Below are 25,618 nucleotides of genomic sequence, written 5' to 3' on the forward strand. Positions count from 1 at the left end.
CCTGCCACAGGGAGACAATTTCCTTAAAACCACAGACTTTACCAGAAGTTTCCAGAGAAATGTTCACCTTTGGAAAATGATGAAGCATGGCCAGTCTAACCTGATAAACTGAATCACTATTTCATGTAAATTAAGAGAAAACACTCTCAGTCACCAAACTACTTCTTATAGTGCAAAGTTTCTCCTCACAGAAATATTCCACTCATATATTATCAAATACTGCTGCTACTCTTTCACTAGAAGGTGACGAAAGAGCACTATGCAGGCCAGTATGACGCTGATGAGAAAAAGGGATTTAGAGACTCTGATACATTGCATGTAGCTAAGTACAGCCATACTATTAAGGATGGTTTATCTATTGCAGTTGTTCAGCTCCTGAGATCAAGCTTTTAAATGAAGGATGCTCAGAAGCAAAGCTCTTTAGAAGATACTCACCTTGGGGGAAATTACTTACTGATCATGAACCTGACACATTTTCTAAATTATTTTTAAATACCTCCTGCTAATATTGCTTTTAACTATTTTGACAACTTCTGAAGCATACAGTACTGCAAACTTCAAGCCATTCTTCGCACTAAGAATTTATGGATCTAGAGAGAATTAATTTACTGGAAATTACATCTACAGCACTATAAAGACTTTGCCCTTAGCAGAGCAGGGTGGAAAAGTTGGCAGCCAGTTAGCTATCATTTCTCCCAAGGAAGGATGTTTCAGAAGTGATATAGAAGCAGGCTGTGAACTGCCTGTAAAGACTCTTCAGTGAAATATGGATTTTAAAAAAAGTCACTAATGCTCTATTGTTTAACTCTGTCGAAAATTTCCTATTTAAGGTGAAGGAGAATTTCCCAGCTGGTAAGTTAACATCAAATCATTGATAACAAAGAATTTTAGTTGTCTTTCCCTAGTAACTATTGATACCTGTACACGTATCAGGGTAGTATGTCTTCTCAACACCTGTTAAGTCTAGACAATTGCTAACAGAGGTACCTTAGTACAGCTTCTATACTACACCTGATCCCAGCTGGAATAAGCCCCTCCCTTTTTTTTTGGAGCAAAGACACTTCACCCTATAGAAGAGTAACAAAAGTCAGAGGCTGTACCTGAGGGTGTGTTGTAAGTAGGGAAGATCCTGAAACATAGGAAACCTTTTCATAGTGCGACTGGATAATCCAATTGGAACTTCCAAGAGCGTAGCCCGAGCTGAGAGGGGTGACCTGCACAGCACCAAACAGCTCCTGAAACACACAGCAAGAGACATTAACTTGAGTGAACCCCCAAGAGAAGTCAAACAGGTCATTTTATCATCAGTGATATCAATTTTAAAAGTAGTTCTGCTATTCAAAGCATTTATGAAGCTAGTTTCCCGAGCTTTATGTCTGCTGTTTTTATTTACCCATGTCTAACAGGATACATACTCTGAGAAAAGCTTTTCCTGAGGTAGGACCTTCATAAAGTCTCTCTTCCATGTGAATTCTATGGCATCTAGCTGAGTTCACACGGAGCTGTAACTCTAAAAGGAGGAATCAGCTGGGGTCTTGATCCTCTGCCTGCCTTTGCTGTATTGAAGAAGCTTGTAGGAGCTTTACATCTTTGAAAACTCTATACTCCCTTAGTCAAATTTTATTGGTATTGGCCAGCAGGAGAGAAGGAAGGACAAGTAGTTCCATACTGATATAAAACTCTGTTTGGGTTACACTTTTTGCTGTGGAAAACATAAACTTAACTTCAAACTCACTTTCTAACTTTATTTCTTTTTAAATGCTATCTACTGGTGATTTAGAAACAACACTGTGCAAACCCAATCCAAATTGCAGTTTCAGCTCCAAGCATAAGCAACCTGATGTGGTCTGCTTTCCAGGTGTCATTAGAAAGTGTATTGCTTTATCTGTATACAGTAATGTGTTATACTTGTTTTGAGAAAGGAAAATAAGCCTCCATATATACCTCACTAATGTGATCTACTTTCTGGTTACTGAATAATGGAACAAGCATCTGATTCATGCAATACTAATGATTTTTCTAGTATCTCAATACATATTTGGATGCCTTGCAAAACAAGGCAGGGCCTCCATCCCTCAGAGTGTATAAACCAAGGCTCTAGATTCTGCTGATATGCAGACATGTAAAATGGACAACAAGCCATTCTTGATGCTGTCACCCAGTTTTGGGTTTACTCGCAAATTAGGGTCCAATTATTTTAAAAGTTAGCTTTGGGAAGAGATAAAATATGTCTCTTTTCCCGGTAACTATAAAAGAACGATTGGCTCAGATGCACAGATCTAAAATTAGACAAGATACATCCACACCGTGAGGATAGTTGAAAATTAACCAACTGTGAATACTGAGGAGTCCAAATGCCTTCAACCCATCCAGTTGCTAGACAAAGCTCCAGCTGTTACTTATGTCAGCAACCATGTTAGTGGTGGCTCAAGGTCTTTTTTCACCAGCTGTAATACAGCACCACAGAAACCCAAATCCACCAAATTTAGTACACAGCAGCACTGGTTACTGTTTCAAACTGTCTTACACATAAACAGCAGTCTCCAAACTTCAGTGGCCCATTGCTTAAGAAAAAGGAGCAAATAAAAAGCTTTGGGTACACAACTTACTTTAACCCACCTTTTTATTTCTTACGGCCCTCAGCAACAATAGCAGGTATCATGGCCCGCATACTGCCTACAGGCCATAAGGGAACAGTGTATCTGCAGAATTGTTGGTTCAGTTCATTCTAGCAACTACAATGGATTATAGTCAATGGCTTTATAGACAACAAATGTTAGCTGGGAACCCTGGGAAAGGAGTTTTGGAAGTTCAGGTCAAACCATTAGGTTTTGTTTACAATCCCTAATTTGCAGTATAAAAGAAAGTGGAGGCTAAAGCACTCAGAAGATTCCCAGAAGTGAGATATGGTAACTCAGAAGGGGATGCGGCTCACAGACAGAGAGGATACATTCATTTGGTACATCCTCCCAGCTCTCAGTGGGCCAGCCATCAACTCCAAATTTGAAGGTATGCTGCCTTAAAATTGGCCTCCCCAAGGAAAAGGAGAAACAAATGGATACTCCCTGATTTCACCAAACAAGAACCCTTCCTGAGAGGCAGGCTGAGGGACATTCAATATAATCTCATCTTGTTTTCCTAGGCTAGGGTAACTAGATCTTACACAGGACCTAGAGGGAAATCAGAAAAGGAAGGGCATTTCCAGTGAAAAGCTGGGAAACAACGTTGACCTGAGGACAGCTTCACAGGTACTCACAATTTTCTGAGAATACCCGACCAGCTGGATCTTACTGAGTGCAGCGTTCACTTCTGGCATGGTATAGCACTTTCTCCACATAGACACCTCCACCGCGTCCTTCAGAGGGGCGGGCAGCAATCTGCAAAGATCAACGGGATGCGGGCTTTTCAGAACTTCCTGATGGACCACCAGCTTTTACTCCCATTTATATTCTCCGGATCTTAAATTTTTCTCTTTTTTTCTTTTTATATTTTAAATATGCCTGGTGCTTCAAAGTGAGGCGCAAGACTTTCTGCCTGTTGAGGAACAGAACCACACTCTCCGTTTTGCCTCACCCCAAAGACTGCTCTCCTTCAGCTCTCTTTGTTGTTGTTCCTATTCAGCCCTTTCATCAAAGAAGTAGCTATGATGAAGGTGTTATAGCAACTCTTATGTTATTTTCAGCACTGATGAAAGATGCTGGCTGATCTGACATATCAACATGAAATGCACCACTAGAATTGGTAGAGATGACTGGGATCTTGGATCAGTGTCTATTTTGCATATCCTAAGAACTTGAAAACAAAAGCAAGCCACAATCTTGTGATTAAAATACAGGTACCAGACCATGAACAAAGGCTGGCTCTGCTCTCATTTTTGTCACCAGTCTCTTACAAGAGCATGTGCCCCTGCATCTCAGCTTCCTTGCCTTCAACTCAGATGCCCCACTTCCCTTCCGAGTGGGCTGGCAAGGATACATCAGCTGACACTGCAGAGCTCTTTGAAATCCCCTACACGAAAGTATTTAAGATGTTTTACACTAAAGTAAAATCCATCCATTCTGCTCTTCACAGACATTGCAAGTTAGCTGGACAGCGCTGTCAAGGGAAGAAGTGAACTGTAATGTCACAGGCTGCAAGAGAGATGGCTAACTTCTGGGAAATAAATCTTCCTTAGCAACATGAACTGAGGCAGGAAGCAGCACAGCTGCCAAATGCGCAAGAAGAATAGGATTTTTTTTGTATATTAAACCAATGCTAAATCAAAGGCTAATTCAAACCAATTTCCAAAGATTTATGGAAATTGGTCAAGTTTCTTTGATCAATTTGTTTAAAGGAATTTAATTTATTGTTATATCTACTAGGTCAGTGAACTCCTCCATAATTTAAGATACTGAAGAAAGGATTAAGGCCAGCTATTGCCAAGACCGCTGTACAGGTCTAGTGTGATAACTGCAATTCCAGCACATGCTGGCTGAAAGCATACTGTGCTTAAGGAAACAAACAAAACATTCAAGGTCTTTTTTGGGAAGTCATAAGCAACAAAAGGCCAAACAATGTGGATAGTTGTCCACCACTGCACTGAAGCAAAGTGCCTGTAAAAGCCTTTAACCTACCATAAGAAGCATTTAGTGTTAGATGCTTTCAGGAGCTTCTCTTCTGGGAAGAGGAGAATGTATCTCCAGGTAATGAAGAAAAGTGGGGAATTGTCCTTGCTGATTGAAGTAAGTTTCTATCAGCCTTGACTCTGTGGCTACCCTGTAAATATACTCTGATCCCTAACAGAGACCAGTGGCACCAGTCTCCAGTGGTTTCATTCTTTGCTGAGTGGCACACAGAGACAATGAGGACTGCTGGTTCCTCAGATGTGTCCCTGCTGGCATTCAACCTGTCACCCCCACTTTTAAAATTTGTACAGAAAGTTACTAGAGGATATTTTAAAGTCCGGAGTGAATCTACTAACATCCTATTATGGATCACCTCATAATAACTAGATGAATGCGGGCAGATGCTGGGAGAGCCAACCTACAGCCACAAACCAGAAAGTATCGCGAAGCAGCATGGTCCAGTGGTTAGTGTACAAATTTATGCTTAAGAAACTCAGAAGCTTGTATTCTTAACTGGACATCTGCACAGAGATAGTCCCTCCTGTTCAATGCGAAGGATATCATTTAATATATGACATAACATGTTCTTGTTTGAAGGAAGAGGAGGATGGCAGTATCAAACTAGATCAGAAGGCTGGCCTCTCTTGTCCACTGCTCTGCCTCAGGAAACAGCCTGTTTCAGACACTTTACAGAAAGATACAAGAAACCATCAAACAGGTAGTTGACAAAGTGTCTTTCATAAGGCAAACTTCCTCTTTAGCCCTCTGAATCCTAATCAGTGTGAAAGATATCCTGGCTGACCATCTATAGAGCTTCCATGAGACTGCTCATTTAAAATAAAAACCAATGGTAATAAAACTTGCTAAGCAATTAGTTCAGACTGGATCTGATAATGGAAAAACGTAAGCCACTATAATGAACTTATTATATTTTATACAGTATTTGCATTTAAAATGCTTCAGTGCTTTATCTAATGAAGATGATAATACTTTGTGTTTTATACTAACTATTTAGAGTAGAACTAGCTGAACTGTAAAGCAGTAACAGTGATTGATCAGCCTGAAAAATTAAAGTTAGACTCAGAAATACTAAGTATTCTGTCTAGCAACAGCCAAGTATTAAAAAAAAAAAAATTCACCAGGGATTACATTTTCTTAAATAACGGATGTCAGTCCAACCCTGCATGTGCTATTAGCCAGGTGTTAATGTGTGGATCAGTAGATGTTTGCTCACATGCTATAATAATCAGTTCCACTCACACTTGCATGATACTTGTCACCAGGAATTTCAAACCACTTTGCAAATATTAATTAAGTCCCTGTGTACCCTCTATGGTGGATAGGAGCTCCATTTTACAGAAGCATAGGGAGCTGAAGGTGGAAACTCAGAGCACAGGTTGGGCACAGTCCCCCTGTTTCAGCTCATAGACAACACTAGCTCGTACCAGCCTCAAGGCAGTTTATGATACATAGACTTACGTTACTAAACAGCTGGAGGGCTACGTCTGGCTATCCCCACTAGCATAGCATTTCTTTGCTGTGCCCCTGTCTCATATTTGGGCAAGGTGTGCATTTTATGAAAGCTGGGGTCCTGCCATCTGATTGAGGTTCCCAACAACATACCAGATTGTGGCAGTACTCTGTGCTCTACAGAGGTCCTGTAAGCGGGACAGGAGGCAGTCAACCCCCAGGCGGTAGGCCATCCTACCTTCCTTCTACCTCCACTGGTACCCCATTACTTGACAGTACCAAAGAGGAACTATCAATGTTGTTAGGGTACTTCCCAAGCAATACGAGACAGAAAAATGTATTTTAAATATTGCTCCAACAAAAAGACTCCAGCCTTCGATAGCAGTTGAATCAGAACAAAGACTACCTCTCTGTGTTCGCCTCTGGAATAGTCAACAGCACGCAAAGTGCTAGACAGCACTTTTTCTAAAATACGACCACCAGGAAAGTGACATTAAACGAGCTCCAAGATATATGATCCTCCTTTAAACTATGCATACAAAACACATGCAGTAGTGTGACGAGAATAATGGCTCCAGTCCTCTCTCCACATCACTGTGAGCTTTAGGAATGGTTCTGGTCAGGCAAGCAGACTCCAAAATCAAAAAAACTCCACTATTCTGATCAGAGCATACCCCAACCAGCACAAAATCCTGATCAACTTTATTGTCTTGTTTTACATCTGTGTTTTACTTGCCTTCTTCAGAAGAGTGAGAGTTATAGTGCTGAGATAAGACTGCTCCTAAGCTCAGCAGGGAAGTACAGTATACAGCTAAACGTTTGTTAATTTGGATTTCTAATTTCTTTGCTTTGTGATGTTGGAAAATATCAAGACTACTTTTATAATGTATGAAACAATTCATTTTTAGTAAACTTTTAAATCAAGCCACGTTAAGAATTAGGAGTAGGAAATGGGAGATCAATTAAAAATGCACAAAGCAGCTTTTAAAACAACCTTTCTAATCAACCGGCCCTATCTTTAAAATGTGCTAAAAATGAAACTGTCTCCTCCATAGAACATGTTGTGCACCTACTGTTGTTTTTATTTCCAAGGAAAGCATTATCTGCAATTAGTAAACTGTATGAATAATTTTTAGATTACATAGGCTTTCAAAATTTTAGATGTAGAAGACCTCAATTTTGAGCACCTTGTTTTTACGTATAGATGGAAAAACAGACAAGGAGTTTCCAACTAACCTTTTTTATTCAGATTTCAATTTGCTTCTAAGCTTTTAAAAGCAAAAAACCCCACCTCTGCTGTTCAAGTGTAAAAGAGGCTGTAGCCCTGGGAAGAAAGGTAGCACTGCTCTGTGGTTGGCCACCAGTGACCTCCAACAGTTGTGTCTTGACTTCCTTAGCATTTCAGCAAACATGAATATAAATATCATTTTCAGTTAAAATTATTCCAATACAATACAATAAAGTTTAAAAAGCTTATTAGTTTCAACAACTTTTTATGATGTTAATACAAAAATATGCTGGTTTTATCTACCATTATGGAGCTAAACTACGTGAGGGCAGATCAGGAGAGACTTGTGCTACCAAGTCTTCCTCCAAGAACCAAACTTGTGAGGTTGTTTGGAAGACCAACAATGTGCAAATGATTAAAGAAAGAACCAACCCAAGGAGTCATAGCTGTAAACCTCTTAGGCTTTTTTTTTCTGCTTAATGATAGTAGCAAATCTCAAATGGTGGCAGCTGACCCCTCATTACAGTAAATTCTAAACTTTGGTTAGAATTTTAGGACAGTCACCCTTTCCGAGTGGCTTGTTCCTTACCTCTGTACCTCCTTGTTCTTCCACATGGAGGCAGACTGAGCCTTTGGCACACGTTCAATAGAATTCACCAGTTCTTCCATGAGAAGTCTGAAAAGACATCATAACTAAATTGGTATTGCAGCCTTTCACATAGGAGAGAACTTTGTCCCAAATGTTTCCAAAATATCACACAAATTGTAACACTATTAGGAAGCTTGAAAGAGAGCTTCTTCCCGCAGAGGCATCGCAGCAATTACCCCTCACCAATACTGCCTGTTTCCCCACTGAGTATGTCAAGCTCAAGTTAGTCCAATTCTGCCTGCCTGGTTGAGACAGCAGAGGATCTGGCCCACTGGGTTATGGGTTATCTGGAATGTGGCAGGACAAGAGGAACTCCAAAATCTCTCTCCTGCTGCGCAAGACGATTTCTTCATTACTGACTTCTTGTCATATGGAATGAGACAAAATATATGAAGAAAACTCATTAGCTTATACCTGTTTATCACTTAGAGAAGCCAAGCACATTGTCAGAGTGAACTTTCCTCACCTACAAATGCACAACGCAGCATTTGAGACAGAAAAATATGTCAGTCATTAAAAAATGCCACTGCAGATTTCACTGCCCAAAACTAAACAACATTTGTAATTGTACGCATGCTTTCCCTTGAAGGTAGGAAGCGACAGATTTAACTGCAGAAGAATGACATCTGGAATTACTTGGGGTGGGGAGACGCACACCAGTATATTCTCCAACAAGACTATGCTTGTTATCTTCTGCTATGGGCCAGCAATACCCCAGAGGTCTACTACTAGTTCATATTTATACAATTCCTTTCTCCTACAAGGGCCTTCAGTTTCTGTTTGTTTTTACACAAAGGGAGAATTACTCTGGCATGGAAAGTTTGCACAGAACCTTTAATAGACAAAGATTCCTGCCTGAAAGTGCTTACAGAGTAGTTCAGATACCATGGCCTAATCTGGTTTCTAATTATTGAACATGGCAGCTGTTCTGCATAAGAGATGTACACAGCACAAGTCCAGTTAGACTTCACTGAGGGCCAAACCTGCAGCCTTTGGTATTGACCTATCCAATCAACAGACAACTTTGTAAGAAAAGACTGCCAAATTTGATGACCAAGTATTAAGTTTCTGACTGCATTGTCAGGTCTTACATTTTCTACTTCTGTCTCTGCTGTTTCTCTTAGGGCTTCTCTTTGGAGTTCAGAGCTTACATATTTCAACTGTCATTTGAGATGAAGCCAGCTTAAATTCCCTTCCACAGTGTGGAGGAAAGCACAATTATATGAATTTCAAATGCTGAAAAACTACAAGGCAATAATCTTAATGTCCATTATTGTTGAAAAGATTGGCGATTCCTCTTTTGTTTCAGGGAAGCAAAGAGGAGCAGGAGAGATCTTTGATTCATGGTTTTTGAAAGTTTGAAGTTGGCTATGTGGTAATTGCTGCTCTAGGTGTCTCAGTCCACTCAAGATCTACTATCCCACATCTACTGCCTGGACTCAACACAAAGCACCTGCTGTAAATGTTGAAGACAGATGGTTCCAGAGGTTGGGAAACATTGAGTTAACACATTTGCAGCACTAAGGACTTGGCTAGCATTCAGCTACTGCCTAAGAGCCTCTTCGGAACATTAGACACCACTCCTCTACCCATATTGTCCTTTACACCTTTTCCTTAGCATTGATGAAGGAGGAGTAGAGAATATTAAGGGGCTTTTTACCTGCCAATTTGAACAGTGGGCTCAGTGGCATACACTGTTCCAGTGAATCCTGTGTACTCTGTGATATAGGGCAATGCCATCATGCAGTGATAGTTTGAGATCAAGATTACATCTACCGTAGAGAGGTCAAGCAGCTCAGTCTGAAAACAGAGGAAAGAGATAAGCAACATGTAACCCTTTCATGCAGTTTAAGCAATGGCAGAAAAACTTCTTGTTCTTTTTTTTTTTTTTTTAAACTTTATATTGCAGGAATGTAACTGGTTTATTTAAAAAAAAAAAGGGGGGGGGGCATGTCTTAGCTGTGGCAAAGATTAATGTTTCCTTTAAATTAACAAGACTTATTTAAAACTCCCCCTGAATTATTCCCTTCTGAAAAGGAAACCATGTCCTGGGTTTGTCTGTCTTTCCTGTAATGAAAAGGCTGCTGTTAAGAGAGGCATGATGATTACACTTTTATCAGAGAACTGATGGGTGTGCTTCCTTAGGGAGGAACACTGCGCAGACACCAAAACTTCTGCAGTAGTGATTTAGCAGGATGTCTCATATTTTTTATGTGGCACATGGTACTGTACCCCAGGAGAACAAGAGAGATGAATGTAGATTGTATTTATTTATATGCTTAAAACAATTCCCATATTTTCCCAAACTAAATGTTTGGCATCTTTATCATTCACATTGTGCAGCAGGAGATTAAGCTCATTCATAGGATACAACAAAACAGACGGTGGGTCCAATTTGTTTTGATGTGACGGTTAAGACAGCAGTTCAGAGAGTGAAAGCAGATTTCACACACTGTTAAAGGAATTTTAATTAGAAATATTTACTGGTAATGCTATAACACAAATGGTGTCAAGTTAGAAATTTACAAGATATATGACCTCTAACTCAGTTATTATAGAGCAGCTAATGGAATTCAACACTCATCAAGCACATATTATCTGCTTACAAGGCTTGGTCCAGCAATTTGAATAAAAAAGGCAAGAAAGTAGGTCACTCGGCTTTTCAGAGGGCTGACACAGTGCTCTGGTGACAAGCTGCTTAACTCATAGCTAAGCGTTCATGGTTTCAATCCATGATCACAGCTGATGTGGGAGGCATGATCTCCAAGCTGAGTACAGTAGGTGAAACACCATCCTCAGATTCATGACAGGGCACCCTTTTATCTTACTAAGCTTGCCAGGCAGAAATACACTCACTAGGCGGTATCAAAGAGTCTGCTGATGCCTGCTCCTACCTACCACACTGGCCCTTCATGGCTTGGTTTTCAGCCCTGTCCAGATCATACAGAGTCAAATGGGGAGTCACTGAGCCCTAAGCTGAATCCCAGCCCAGCGAGCCATCAGGAGGACAGAGGCTACCACTTTCCAAGCTGAAGCATCCCATGTCTCAGCATCCTAGAAGCATTTACTAACAGGATGAAAAGGGTATCAAAACCAAAACAAAGTAAAATCTTCCCTGGGACTTGTGGCAATCTCACTAAAAGTGCCTATGAACTGAAGAGGTTTAAAAATGTTTCCTGAATGTGAAGTGAGAGAGACCAGAAGGTTGCCAAGCAAAGAGAGGGCTGCACCCTGCACTCTGACACGGGGAAGTGTACTCTGCTGCTGAGACAGCCTCTTATCACCTTGTGGCTTCTGGATTATATTCAAAACAGGGCTTTCTTTGGCGATGGTGTTCCTGGAAGCAATACTGTGATTCTCAAACTAACTGTTTTTGCAGACAAGTTTCTTCAAAAGAGGAAGGAGACAAAGAAGACGACAAAGCCTCTTTCACACAAGCTCCTTCTGTGCTGCAAAACACCAGCAACATTTCTACTCTGCTGATGCATTTGGCTGGCCATGACATGTGAACCATCCTCCAGACAGGGGAGCCTGTGAAGCTAGAGAGGCGAGCTGAGTATCACTAGAGAATCTGTTCCTAACCCTCGCAGAGAAGACTTGGCATCTACTGGGAACTTTGGGAACCAAAGCATTTGAGAAGCCATTTGTAAAGTCCCTACAATGGTGACATGTGCAGCTGGTTGCTGTCTTCTAGTTGTAACATGGATTGCTGGAAAACAGAGTTAGATTCAGTGATGACACTGGTATAATGAAGCTGCAACTCCCCATCAGTCATATTTAGAGCTACACTTGTGGGTATTTTCCAGCCCAACAAAGTAACTAGAAAGCCTAGCTGAACACCCTAAACCCCAGCAGATTATCTTTCCTGTACATGGCCTCAATTCCAAAGGGAATCCAGAATGTAAACTCCGTCCTTCCCAAGATCTGGGCCATAATGGCACTTTCTAGGCATACAGATGCTTCCTACATCCCTCCCTTCCACAGGACAGTAACCAGAAAGCTCACAACAACCCAGAATTACTAGTTTTTGGGGGGAGCGGTTTGTGTGACTGGATTATATCCATTCTATTTGGGGAAAACAAGCAATTGCACACAGATCTGTTGACATCACTTGCAAAAACCAGTATCAGAGCTAACAACTTGCTTCAAAGAACCAAGATGACAAGAGTCAGAAGCTGCATGAGGTGAGTTTCATGGAATCAACAGACAGAAACACTATTGCCAGAACCACAGCAATGTGACAACAACCTTCCAGGAGTGTTTTGTACTTCCTGTCAACAAGGTCAGGCAGAAAGGAAAAAAAAAAAAAAAATCGCTGCCCAAAAGCAATCATCTCTGTCTTTGAAAGACAGAAAAAACATCCCAACATGAAATGAAAGAACTGATGTTATCACAGCCCAAACACAGCTGAGGAAAGAGGGTACTATTCCTAGACAATTCCCCATCATTCACCCCCACCACTCTGCTCAGCTTTTTACTTCTTCAGCTCTCCTACATACACCATTAACCTGATTGGTCAGGTAAGCCCAGTTAATTCAAACATTTTCAATAGTCTTGCTTTCTTTTTTTTAAACCCAGGTACTCTTGAACAAAACAGCTTGAGAAGCAGGCACTTGCAGTTATGTCAGTGGATATGAAGGTACAGTTCTTCCATCAAAGAGGCAGTGATGAATAGCTAAGAAGGCAGCAAAACTTTTTAACCTAAATTTGCTGCTGGCAGAACAGCACGTCTGACTGCAGCCCAGCAGAATCAAACAGTGGCTTAATCACACGGTCAGCTCCCCAGGGGAGCTCCACTAGGCAGGTCATGCATCTGTGGTTAGAGACAAGCAGCTTTCCTTGTCTTCACTCACGGCCCTTATCTAGATCAGCACACGTATCCTGTCATAATCGAGTCCAGCTCAGTCATATTGTCTTTGGAAGGCCCATAAAAAGGGACAGTTAAGTCTTATTATTCTGTGAGATATTGATCTGCTCAAGGAGACCTTCCAGATCTCCCAAAAACACTGTTGAAAAGGGCTGTTTCCATCCTTTTTCCAGTGTCATTGATACTAGAGGGACCTTAACAACACAGAGGTTTTAGTAGTATTATTTCCTGAGTACTAATAAATTACCATGACTCTGATAATAATAATTTAGCAAGTTTCTCCCACATGATTGAATGGAGTCAGATTTTTCAGTAAGGCTTTGAACAAACTTACCTCTGGTAAACAGAACTCAGGCACAGAGTCTACAAACACATGACCAGAGCATTCCTTTAGTTCCTGTAAGAAAAGCACATCAACAGAGACGACACAAAAATATAATGCAACGTCACTCTAATGCAGCAGATTTTGCACTTTCAAAACCTTTTCTTTACCACATATAATTTCCAGCCCATCACTACATTATGTTTATTCCCCTTCTAGATACAACTTGCTGTAAGCAGATCTGCTGAAATTGGTTTCATGCGAGATGAGGCTGCTTGGTACTTCAAGGGATCAGATCCTCATTTGGAGGAACAGAGACAGCACTCTGGTAGGTAAGGAAAGAGACCCTGCTAACCGCTGGCTGGTTTTGCTGGGGTCATGAAGGAGGTGCTGTCCTATGAAGCTGCGTTTTCTCTGCTCTTCCAACTGCAGATGTGTTGGCTGGGAAATCTGTAACAATACAAGTTGACTTTGTCTATCAGAATCAAAAGTAAAGTATGAACTGAAAAGTGGGTCATGAAGACCACTCTTCTCGGAACTGCTGCTCTCCTGACCTGGAAGGTGTGCACAGCACCTTTATAGTGCCCTATCTTACAAGTTTGGAATTTAGTTTTGGTTCCCAATAACATCAAACCTTTTCTGTCTTATTAGGAGCAGAATATGATTTTTAGCCCGTCTCAGAGCATTTGATGAAACGTCTTTTGGGGATCTAAGCTCCACGTGGCACTTTTTGTTAGATTTATCTCTACTTGATCTATAGTCCTCTATTTTCTTCCTCTTTTTTCAAGGCTGACATCAGAAATCTTTGTCACATGAAAAGTCACATTCTTCAGGATTATGTATGGAACAAAAATATCCCCAACTCTAGTCCTAACCCACCTCACAGGCTACCTATCACCCCCCTCCGCCTTCTCTCATGGATGATTCTCTTGCTTGTCCGAAAATGAGTGGTCTCAGCCAGCTTCAGACTGACAGAATTAAAGATTGAATCCAATTCTTAATAATTACAGTGCACCTGCCAACTAATAACGAATGAGCAATTACATCTAGTGGCAGAAGTCTCCTAACCTCATCTCAAGGGAGTTCAAAATGATTAAAACTAGATCGCAGCAAATTTCAATGCCTCTCCAGGACTTAAGTTTTATAACTGTCATCCAGAGAGTGCTATAACAGGAATGTCCACCCGACATGATAAAACAGCCCCCTTTGACTCCTTCCCTTGCCTTTTTCCAGCATGGGTCAAAGAATTTACCATTCCAAGCAGTTACAATGGTCAAGGTGAAGGTAAGAGATGCTGCCTTTGAATTTTTAACACAATTTCCATTGACACTGTGTGAGTTTGAAGACTTCTCCTGAGCACACACTGCAGCAGCAGTACCACAGAAATGTAAGTACATTGCATATAAAAATGTATCGACAGCCTATTGGTTCTTTGGACAGAATGGAGCCCAAAGCTCTGAGACCCAGGCTGGGGTTCAGGAGGAACAAATTCCAGGGAATTCAAACTGGGCAACTCCATTCCTGCCACTGAGCGTCTGTAGCTCTGCAATTGCCAGTTAGCATGTGCTCTGAATAGAGTTGTTACTATTTTACTAACAGAAATGCTGCCTATACAGTTTCTTTTGTCTCCAATGAGAAGAAAAATCAGGTCTTTAATCTGTGATCTTCAGCTCCCTTGCCTGTAAAAATCAGATCAAACCATTTTGTCCACCTCAAAGTCCCCTACAAAAGCAACTATTATTACTGTTTTCCTTTAATGTTCATGTAGTCAGAGAACAGTCTATTAAAACAGTATTTTCTCTACTGATATCTATCGCTGCACACATTTGAAATGTATCTGCCTATTTTACTAACATCTGACATATTTTTGTGTTCATTGTTCCCCTATGGCAGATCAAGTCGGATGCTGCAGTGCCTAGTTTTGGTTGAAGCCCCAGATAAATTCTGCCTACAAAACTAATGCAATGAAAAGGGGGGGGAAAAAAAAAATTCTGTGTCTCTCATGTAGCTGAGTAAGTCCTGTGTCTTAGAATTAGAAGGCTGGAGATAATATCCTCCCTGCTATGTCCAGCAGCAGAACACACGTTGATTTCAGAGGCCAAAGACATGCTTTTTGTCTATAAGAGACCTCCCATGGGCAAAGCATTCACTTTCTCATAGTTCTCCTGCCTAAAAAAGGGTATACCAATCTCATTTATAAGCACGCTATGAAGCTTTAGTGTCAGAAAAGTGAGACCGTTGAATGAAAGGCACCCTAAGAAGGCAAAGCACTATTATTTATGGAGCTCCATGAAATCAGAAAATATTCATACTGATGATTTCTGCATTTTAAGATGATTTTTTAAAAAGCTAGGCTACGTCTGAAGACTGAAAGCCTTGGAGTTGCTATTAGCATTTTGTTTCAAAATGTTCTGCTCTACAAGGACATCATGGCTGGTAAGGGTACACATTGAAACTTCTGCAATGGGTCAGCATGGCAATATTGTTCCTGCAGTGCAAGCTCCTAACCTGTCAGGTAGCTTTTTGCATGGCAAGAAAATTCTAACCATCAGTATAGTACCTTGTCCAGAAATGTGCTTCCATCTTTCAAAACCCAACCAGGAAGTTTGGACAGCCTGGGGCTGCAGAAAGAGAGAAAAAAATTATTGCAATATGAATTATATAATTATCAGTCGGTAAGCATAGACTCTCTATTTGCTGTCACACAGGAAGGGAACACCACTTCTGTCTCAGGGAGGTAACAATCTCAATAAACCAGACAGACAGTTTCACTGAAACGACTTTTACAAATCACGATTATGACACTTACAAGTAAAAAGAATAAGAGGACGACACATGCAGGGAGTTTGATTTTAGTCATTTATGGTGAGAACTTCAAAAAGGCTCAGTGCTGCTTACATTGCCCTGTGGTGAAACTGGCTGTATAAAGAGAAGAAGTTAGGGCAGCAACAAACTCTATGTCTGAAACAATAAAAGAGCACTGTAAAACTGCACTGGGACAGAAGACAACAGACAAATATTCCCATTAGCGATGGCAAGAGAAAGACCGATGCTCTGGACAAAGTCATTTATGGACACAGAGGTTGCGATTTTATATCCACATAAACCACAGTTTCATGCTTAGGTCTCACCCTGAAGACCCACACCAACAGCTGTACAGTGCATTTACCTGTGTTGGAAGCACAACGGGTCAAGGTTTTGCCGTGAACTGCATGTTTTAAGCTGGGAGGTCTGGTACCACGCAGCAACCACAAGGCCCCTTTTTTAAATTTTTTAAAATGCTAATAAAGAAACTTCAAGGTGGACATTGTAATCCTGAGTTTACAGTAGTAATTGCTGCAGCATTTCTTGCTACCGTAACTGAGAGACTTCTTCATACTTCACAGTGACATTTGTTTTTTGTGTGAGCCGACAACTTAGTTCTAAAACCACTGTCTGCCCAGATTCAAGCATATCTACAGAAATCCAAAAAAGAAAAAGGTGAGGAAACAAGAGAGTCGAACCTGCCTGGAACCAAGACCTGCAACAACCTCCAATTTGGAGACAGAACTCGAGAACCTGTTTGCAATGAAACCTGCAAGTGTTGTGCACTAAGCTCTACAGACAGGCATGCTGATATGCTATAAGGGCTTTTAAATTTAAGATTGTGAAAATAGGAAGCGATTCAAGGGCTCAGAGGAATGCTGGGTTCAGACTAACATCAATATAAAAGAACAAATCCTAACTGGCGCTCCAGAAAGTCACGAGGAAGGAAAAAGGGGAAATCTAAGACTCAAGGAGTGAAGACAGAAGGTAAGAGGTGAGAGCAGCAGAAGGATATGTCATCAAGAAGCTATGCCAGAGAAGTGCAACCCCCTTTTGAGGATAAAGAGTAAGTCTGAAGAAGTGTGATGATAGAAAAGATGAGGTGGCTAAATGTACTCACCACTGACATATTCGAAAGCACAATTTAAGAGCAGTATTTTGGAGACTGAGGGAGCTGAGCAGAATTGGTGCAGAGACTAAAACAGCTATGGAAAAAGCAAGGAAAAAGCAATAACAAACCACTCTGACATACAACTTTGACAGATAAGGGAGGAGAGGAAAGAAACTTTGGTTGGAAGGGACATCTGGAGGTCTATAGTCCAATGTCTCAAAGCCAGCACTAGATCAGGTCAGCCACAGCTTTGTCCAGCTGTGTCTTGCAACTCCCCGCAGCATGAGATTCTAGAGCCTCTCCGGGGGTGGGTGAAAGCGCTAAGAAAAACTTCATCACTGGGAGACTGATGTCCAACCTGAGCCTCCCAAGACACAATCTGTGGCCACTAGCCCCTTATACTGCCTGCCACTGCTGAGAAGAGTTTGGCTCTGTTGTCTTTATATCTTCCTTTCAAGCTGATGCAGGTGGCTGTTAGCTCCCCTTCTAGCCTCCTCTCTGCCAGACTGAACAAGCCCAGCTCCTTCAGCCTCTCAGTGTAGTCATAGGCTCTGGACCCTAAACATCTTGGAGCCCCCTGAATACCCTTTCCAGTTTCTTAGCATCCCTCTTCAACTGGGAATCCAAACCTGGATTCATCTGTGGTTTCACCAGCATGAGGCAGAGCAGAATAAACTTTCCTTGATATGCTTGCCCTACTCCCTCTAATATAGCCTAGCATGTGGTTTGCTTTATTCATGATGAAAGAGCACTATTGACTTGTACTAAACATGGCATCCACTGAAGAGTATACAGTCTTGTCAAAAGAGGTAAAATTAGCAGAGAGGTCTTGCGTGTGGGTGAAAGTGGAATAAGCAACACAGGACAGAAAGGACTCTTTACCTTGAAGGCAAGAAGTAACACAGTTCCTGCCGACATAGTTTTGACATTGTAATAGAGTGATTGATTAATCCAAAATAGCTAGAACTGTCCCATAAATAATGTGAGCAAGTGTGTCATGGCTAGACAGGAAAGGTTAAGAGCTTCCCACATGTTCATTTTACAGTTTTGCATTTGACTTTGGTACAGGGGAGAAAATTCCAGTTGACAAACCTCCTTTAAAGTACATGAACTGGCATAAAGTGTTTGGCAACTGCAGGTACTTTGCACATGCTCCATGGGCTGCTGAGAACAAGGACTGCCATTTCTAGGACAAGGTGGAATCTACATACCTTTTCATGGGCTTTTCTGAAGAGCTAAAAACTCTAAAAAATGTCCAGTCCCTTTAATGATACAAACACTACAGCACTTTCCTCTCTTACAGATTAAAGCACAGGCTCTCAAAATGTTTGCTCAAGGAGGGTCCCATGCCAGGTACAACACAGGATTTAGCTGCGTAGCAAAGATTCTACCTTTACGCTCCAGAGGTAAAAATTAGGGCACCTTTGCAGACCACATACTGAGACTTGCAGAACCCAAGTGGTTCATGGATCATACTTTGGGGACCTCTGGTTTAAAGACAGCAAGAAGCATAGCTCCTGTCTGGTTAAGATTTCACACAGGTCCATCTCAGCCTACCTGCAAGAAGCAGCACATCTGGTTCTGAGAGGACATACAGCTGGTAATAACCTAAGATATGACAGACCTATGTTCAAATTCTTGTGCTGCTACATGCTTAACGCAAGACCTCAGGCGGTCAGTCCTTCCTGTAGTGTCTCACCTGGAAACTGATGATAATGACATCTCTCTATCACCTGGCCATGTTATGTTGATAATACACATTTGAATTTCAGAGGTATTGAGACATCATGGTAACGTAGACCTAATACATAATGGTACAACTATGAAGACTATAGAGAGAGAAGGACTTTTTGGTGGCAGCCACATTCCTCCTCAAGTTTCTAACACATTTCCACCACTCCCTGCAAGACATCTGTTTTGTAGAGTACTGAAGAGATCAATTACTTGCCCAAGTCCATGTGCTTAGGACAATCCTTGCTGTAAGGGGTGTTCAATCACCTTACTGACAAGATTGATTGGATTTAAATCCAACTGTTTGCTCCGATTCCACTGGGCCATCAGGGGTCAAATCTGACATCCTTTCTTATTGAGTTTGAGTCATTTTAGTGCAGACATTCTGGAGGTACTTGGGGAATTCCAGGTTGTGACCTGCAATTTGGCTGTTCATTCCCAGGGCCTGCTATCAGCAGACAAAGCTGGCATATCCCCGGGGAGCGCTGATGCCTGCAGTTCTAAAGAACCTCTTAAGCCTTTGTTCAATCACCTAATTTTGCTACTTGTTCCTCTCTCAATTTCCTTTTTCTTTGGGGGGTAGGAAAAAGCAAATGCAAGGCAATTCTGTCTGAACCTGGATTTCCCAAATTTTCTGGATCCCTTCAAAATCTGCTACTGCCCCTAAACATTGTAGTTAGCAATTGCATTATGGAATAGGACAAAAATTGACTATCACACTGATCTGTCTCAAGTCATCTGTTGCCTACTCTACAGCAGATCTTGAACGCCACGTTCTTGCCAAACAATGCATATATTTGTCTATTCTTTTCCTCTCCAAAAAATTACGAATCACAGGAATTGCTGGACAAACTGCTTTAACCTCACTAGGCCACTTAAGAAACTCCCAGTCGTATTCTCCCCCTCTTAATCAAGCCTCCCCCGAACCCAGAATGTTCCTCACTTGTTTCCTCATAGATCAAAGTTACTAAATGGCTTTTGTGAAAACTCCTACTGCTTCCCATCACCAAGAGTTACTCATTCCCACCTTTCCAACCCCTCATTTTTCTAATTGATTCCATTTATGCAAGAGATAAGTCACCCTAACTGAATATCCAAATTCATCTAAAAACCTGGGAAAAAACGACTTTGTAGTCAGGGCGTAGAAGGGGGAGTCTTCATTTCAGAATTCTCTTCTAGACTCTACTTTTGTTTCACTGCTGTTCCATTCCTGTGCCCAGCTGCACTGCCCTTTATTTAATTTTTAAAAGGGAACAATTATGCCATCAAATCAACTAACAAGGACTGTTAAGTGCTATTTTTCTTTGCATTAGTCTGTGCTCTGAAGAAAAGCCCAAGAAGATGGTGGTTAAACAGTACTTGCTGGGCTCCATGCACTCCATCTCAGTTACCCATTTATCTCATCTTGCATGAAGAAGCCAGAAAGATGACAGATATGTGACCTCACTTGTGCTGAGCAGTTGCAGCAATACTTTACTGAAGCTTAGAATAAATTATCTAGAAAAACCAATCAATAAATCCATAAAATGTCTTCCGTCTACTGAGCCAAAGGACGTTATTTTGATAAAGAGAATTTTTAAGTGAACAAAGTCTATTTATGATACCAGATGATGCTGTTCATTTGTACTCATACCCTCCCTCCTTCCAATACACCATTTCACACAGAGCACTCCAACTGCAACCCAAGAAAACACAGACCAAGTGCTTACAGGCCGCAGAACATACCTCTGAACCAGCGGCAATGGGAGGAAATTGAGAGTAGACGTCATATCCAGTCCGCAATCCAACATGATGGTAGTGGATTTGAACTTGAGTACATTGCATGGTAAGGTTGGGTGTCCTGACAAGCAGTACTGAAAGAATACAAGAATGAGTTACTCATGACCTTTACCAACAGAGTGAACTCCCCCTTGAAAATTGCCTTTTTTTCCCTTATTTTTAAACACATAGTTTCATGCACACCAAAATAAAACCTGATTTCCTATGAATCTGTGTCTCACAGCTGTGTGCGTTCATTGAGATTTCCCCATGTCAGGGTATTAAGGGTTTTCTGATCACACGGGTTGAGAGGATGGCATAGCTCCTCTTTCCAATTTAGGACATGTAGAATCTCTTTTCTAACAACCACCTATTTTTCACAAAAAATCCCAGAAAAACAGTTTCTTTAAAACTCAGTCCTATGGGCTGAAATTGGCTAGCAAATTTGTAAATTACTTGGGATGGAAAGGGAGGGAGAGAATCCCTGCAGGAAACCCAGGCTTTATTTCTGTAAGAAATCAGCCTAAACAACCAAACAAGGTGCAGCCCACACCTTCTGTGGCTGTTTGGCACAGATCAACAGAGGAAGCTGTACATGTGCACTTGCAGCAGCTCTGGGGCATGCTCTCACCTGCTTTTTATCTTGCTAAACTCAAACAGGAAACACGAGGGAATGGACAACCATACCTGAATGGAAGGGTTTGTGTACTGAGAAATCCCAAATGCTTTGCAAGCTTAATGAGCCAGTAAGCAGGTTATGTACAGGGGCACTTGAGCATCATTGAGATGCAGTCACCTCTTGTGTGGAGAGTGGCAAACATTTAACGAGGCACAGGAGCAGCTGAAGCTTTGAATAAGAAGAGAAGTGAATAAAAATGCCAGCTTTAAAATGCGGGATTGGAACGCAAATGTCTGAATAGAGGGTGGCCACCTCCACATGAGGGTTTCTCTTCTTTGTCGAGGGATTCCATGGTTCTTCAGGGATTGCAAGAATAAGAGATTTTGCATCTCGAATACAAGTTTTTGTATCTCCAAAGCCTGGGCATCTGGCAGGACAGCAATGCTCAGGTGGTCAAACTTTAGTTTTTAAATTCAAGTTTTGTTCAATTAAGATGAAAAATATCAATTGGTTGGCCATGCACCACATTGAAAACAGACTCAGTCATTTATACCTTATGCTTGCTTTCTATACTTCACTCTACTAAGTGGAAAGAAGGTAGATTAATCATTTCACTTTCTACCTCTTCTCACAATATGTTAACACAGGATTGCAACTGTCTGGATTAACAACTCCCAAGGAGCCTATTTACATACATTCATCAAAAACCTGTTTTAAATTATATTTAAATATGAAGAAGCTACTAAGCCCCAAATATTAAATTAAAAATATCACAGACTTTTGTTTTAAATTCACAAAGCCTTAATTACTAAGGAGCAACATTACATTTTGCCTGCTGTTAGCAAAGTTTTAAAAAAATGTGAAAAGCCAAGCTGCTGAAGAAGTGAGTAAACAAGTAAGGAATTCAGTTGTTTTATTCGCAAATGTAAGACATGCACGTGAAATTAAGTTCTTACCAGACCAGAGCTTTGACAACTGAAGTTATAAATCCAAGTAAATAGAAAAAAATGAAGGAAAAAAAAAAAAAGATCTAAACTATTTTTGTAGCATTTAAACTATTGGTAATTAAAAAAAGGCAATGAAATATCACTTCTTTTATCAGCAAAACACTTTTTTGCTTTTTTAAAAATCATGAATAGGATCGTGACCCTGACATCTACGAGCTAACTGGAAAATCTTCCTTTTTTCTTCTTTAAAAGCATCTAAAATAATCTATATCTGTGGCTGTCATGCTGTGGTAAATGGATTCCTGGGAGTCAATGGACTCTTTCTACCAGATTCAAGTAAAGTGACTGAAAAAAAAAAAAGGCAATTCATATATGCTATACAGCTATTTGCACAGGTGACACTTCTGGGCCTGGACCTCTGTTAGAATTTTAGATTAGGAATCCAAGAATATGAGTGTTTGCACTATATACATCTCTATACACACTACAAATGTGATCATTTTCACCCAGTTTATACCTGTTACTGTTTAAAACAGATCCAGAGATCCCAGTCACTGATATTCCTCACTGGACTAAAATGCAAGTATTTTTTTCTCTAAGATTTGTTTGCTTCCATCTTTATTCTCTTATGGCTAAAGGCTGGTGCAGCTGACGCACTAGGTGCCTCATCACCCAGCTAAAAAATAGTCATGTAACAAAGCCACAAAACAGACAAAAGACATAAATACGCCCACCTCAGCTCACAACTTTTTTGGTAGGCTTTGTAAATTGGATGAAAGTTTGACAGAGCAGGGCACAAAGAGATCAAGATGAGGGGCTAATTCCAGATGCTAAGGCCCTCATAGAGGCAGGTTCTCAGCAGACATCTGGTTCATGCTGAGTACAAGCCAGCTCAGAGCATCTCTGGTGATCTCATGGATGGCAATGTGACAGAGAAAAGAGATGATGTCTCACACTAGCAGCTCCAAAATATTCAAAATTTTGCAGGTTAAAACCAGTACTTTGAATTCCAACTGAAGCCAACAAATACTGCAGTGCATTCTTCCAGTATTAATATCACATGCTAGCTTACAACTTAGGGGGAGATTAGCAACTGGTTTTGCCTGGACCAAAGCACATTTGAATATGCAGGAGCCTGACATTTTCACTGGATTCTGAATCAGGTTTGGAGTCTGTAACCTTTACCTTGTTCTTCTAAATTCAACCCATATACATGAGAAAAGAGGACGAAATAGCATCCAACTCCTTCCCCCCACAACCCCGAGATTCAGACACATGTGCAGACAAATATAAGATGAAAAATCTGGTCTTAGGATCCCCAGTGCCCAAATTTATACACGGGTCTAAAAATGTTACAACACAGATTTCGGACAGCTTGTATTCCTTCCCTCTCACCCCAACCCCTTCCCTCCCTCTACCCTTATGCAAGAGTCTAGACATTAAAAGAACTCTGCATTTCCACTACGGTCTTCATTTAAAGATTTCTCAGCTTGCATTTTGCCCCCCTGCATTGTATCAGCCTCTACAATCACGTCCAGAAGTGCTTAGCTTTGCAGACTTTGTCCCACCGATAGTATTCACCCACGCACAGAGACTTAATCGCATACGTAAGATTATGCAGGATCAAGCTTATCGGCCACCTGCCTTCCGAATTAATTTTACACACTTACACCACAGATAGTGGTTTACCAGATGCCTCAAAACAAGCCCAGAATCCAAGTTCACTTCTATGAAGCTTCCTCAAGACAAAATGCTCACTCTCAAAACCCAGACACAATCTTACATTTAACAACGGTGTTAACTTCAGGTTAAACAAATCAAATGTTACACTCGGGTATTTTGAAACCTGCTTTGGTTTTCACCTCCAGACAAAGAATTGCAGCACATTATGTGAAACAGAGAAATTCTTCCTGGAAAATAAAGTAGTGGCTGAATCCCGAGGTCTCTAGGAAACTTAAATAGTTGAAAAGGGAGATGTAGAGAGGAGACCAATAATACGGGTAATGTATTTTCTGGTAAGTTACCCTTTAGAAGACTGTAATATCAGAACCAAAGCCTCCGTCAGAAGCATAGTGCGCCCCTGACAAAGCTATTTCAGGCTGATTTCCTTACTAGTAATTACCTGTATTAACGCCGTACCGCCGACGGAAAATGATTTTATTATGAACCACGGGGATTTACTAATATTCCTAGAGAAACCCAGGGGCAGCCACACGTGCGGTGCGACTCCAGCAACTGCTCCGCGGCCAGACTCGTGTTTAACGGTCGGAAGGCAGAGAAACACCTCCTCCTCCTCCTCCTCCTCCTCCTCCCGAATCCCACCCACGTTTCGCCCTATCCACAACCCCAAACCCAGCCAGCCCCTGCACAGCCGCCAGTCGTGGCGAGGGGGGGGGGGGAACACGGCGGCAGAAAACCTGAGGAGAGCCGCCCGCCCGGGCCTGTGTCCCTTCCCACACGCCGGCTCCCCTCAGGGCCGCCGCCGCCCGCCCACCCCCCCCCCCAATGCCTCAGTTTCCCCTCACACCCGGCGGGGCTGAAGCTGCCACAGCCCAGGGGCGATCCCGGGAGACACCCCCCCCCCCTCATCGCCGGGGGCGGGCTGAAGCCCCCCTCCATCTCCACACACTCACCAGCTTCATGCTTCACCCGGCCCTATTTACTGGGACAATCCTGCCCCCCCCACCTTCCTGCCCGGCCCCCGCGCCCCAGGGCATCATGGGATTTGCAGTCCCACCGCCGCCCAGGATGAAGTAATGGCCGAACCCCGCCTCTCCCTCCCGAGGCATGCCGGGAGTTGTAGTCCGGTCTCCGCGCTTCGCACCGCGCTCCGGCGGCGTGGCGTGCCGCCGGGGCATGCTGGGAGTTGTAGTCCCCGCCCGGCGGCTCTCCCCGTCACCCTGGGGAGGGGGGAACTACAAGTCCCAGGGTCTCACAGCTGCAGCAGGTGGGAGCTTGGATGTTGATATCAACATGGCGCTTGTCAGACAGACAAAGACAGTCAGTCTGGTGTGATTGAGCCAAAAAAAAAAAAAAAAAAAAAAAGGGGGGAAAAAAAAAAAAAAAGAAGAGGGAGCGAGCGAGGAGGAGGGAGCGGCAGGAGGAGAGCGAGACGGGGAGGGGGGCCCTTGTCCTCGGGGGGGGGGGCTGGGGAGGGGGGCTCGGCGGCCGAGGGATTTCCTCCCCCCCTATTGTTCTCGTCCCTCTGCGCCCCCGGTAATCTCCCCTCACGCTGGGGCGGGGGCGGGCGGGGGGACCCCCCCCACCTCCTGCCGTTACATGGTGAGGTGGAGACGCCGCCAGCACCCAGAGGTGAGTGTTGCTTGTGGGGAGGAGGGGAAGGGGGGGGGGCTGGGGGGTGGGAGCGAGAACGGCGCTTGTGAGGGGAGGGGGCGGGCGGGTGGGTGGGCTGGAGGGAGGGAAAGGGGGAGCGGGAAGGGGGTGTCCCCCCCACGTCCCCCCCTCAGCCGGCACCGCGGCTGCCTGTGGGGGAGTTGAGGCGCGCCG

General features: G+C 42.4%; 2 protein-coding genes across 16 annotated transcripts in view; one reads left to right on the plus strand and one right to left on the minus strand.

Annotated features, from left to right (window-relative positions):
* Window positions 1–24,817, minus strand: part of INTS9 (integrator complex subunit 9) — a 72,864-nt gene extending 48,047 nt beyond the window's left edge. For 4 of the 6 annotated variants that reach the window (XR_012653286.1, XR_012653284.1, XR_012653285.1 and 1 more), the window contains exons 1-8: window positions 24,745–24,817; window positions 20,513–20,640; window positions 15,701–15,761; window positions 13,153–13,215; window positions 9,612–9,751; window positions 7,892–7,978; window positions 3,257–3,377; window positions 1,101–1,235 (exon numbers count right to left, since the gene is read on the minus strand). Coding sequence is in view for 3 of the 6 variants with exons in the window: in XM_075048903.1 (XP_074905004.1) it covers window positions 1,101–1,235; window positions 3,257–3,377; window positions 7,892–7,978; window positions 9,612–9,751; window positions 13,153–13,215; window positions 15,701–15,761; window positions 20,513–20,640; window positions 24,745–24,753 (744 nt within the window). In the remaining 3 variants the exon portion in view is untranslated. Of the gene's footprint in view, window positions 1–1,100; window positions 1,236–3,256; window positions 3,378–7,891; window positions 7,979–9,611; window positions 9,752–13,152; window positions 13,216–15,700; window positions 15,762–20,512; window positions 20,641–22,120; window positions 22,138–24,233; window positions 24,422–24,744 lie in introns of those variants that run through there. The other 2 variants (XM_075048905.1, XM_075048906.1) reach the window with 2 other exon arrangements.
* A 173-nt stretch (window positions 24,818–24,990) lies between these two features.
* Window positions 24,991–25,618, plus strand: part of HMBOX1 (homeobox containing 1) — a 117,305-nt gene continuing 116,677 nt past the window's right edge. For 8 of the 10 annotated variants that reach the window (XM_075048913.1, XM_075048914.1, XM_075048918.1 and 5 more), the window contains exon 1: window positions 24,991–25,423. The gene's annotated coding sequence lies outside the window, so the exon portion shown is untranslated. The remainder of the gene's footprint in view (window positions 25,424–25,618) is intronic. The other 2 variants (XM_075048922.1, XM_075048921.1) reach the window with 1 other exon arrangement.

This window comes from Buteo buteo, chromosome 17 (genome assembly GCF_964188355.1).
Source record: "Buteo buteo chromosome 17, bButBut1.hap1.1, whole genome shotgun sequence".
In the NCBI taxonomy this organism is placed as follows: Eukaryota; Metazoa; Chordata; class Aves; order Accipitriformes; family Accipitridae; genus Buteo; species Buteo buteo.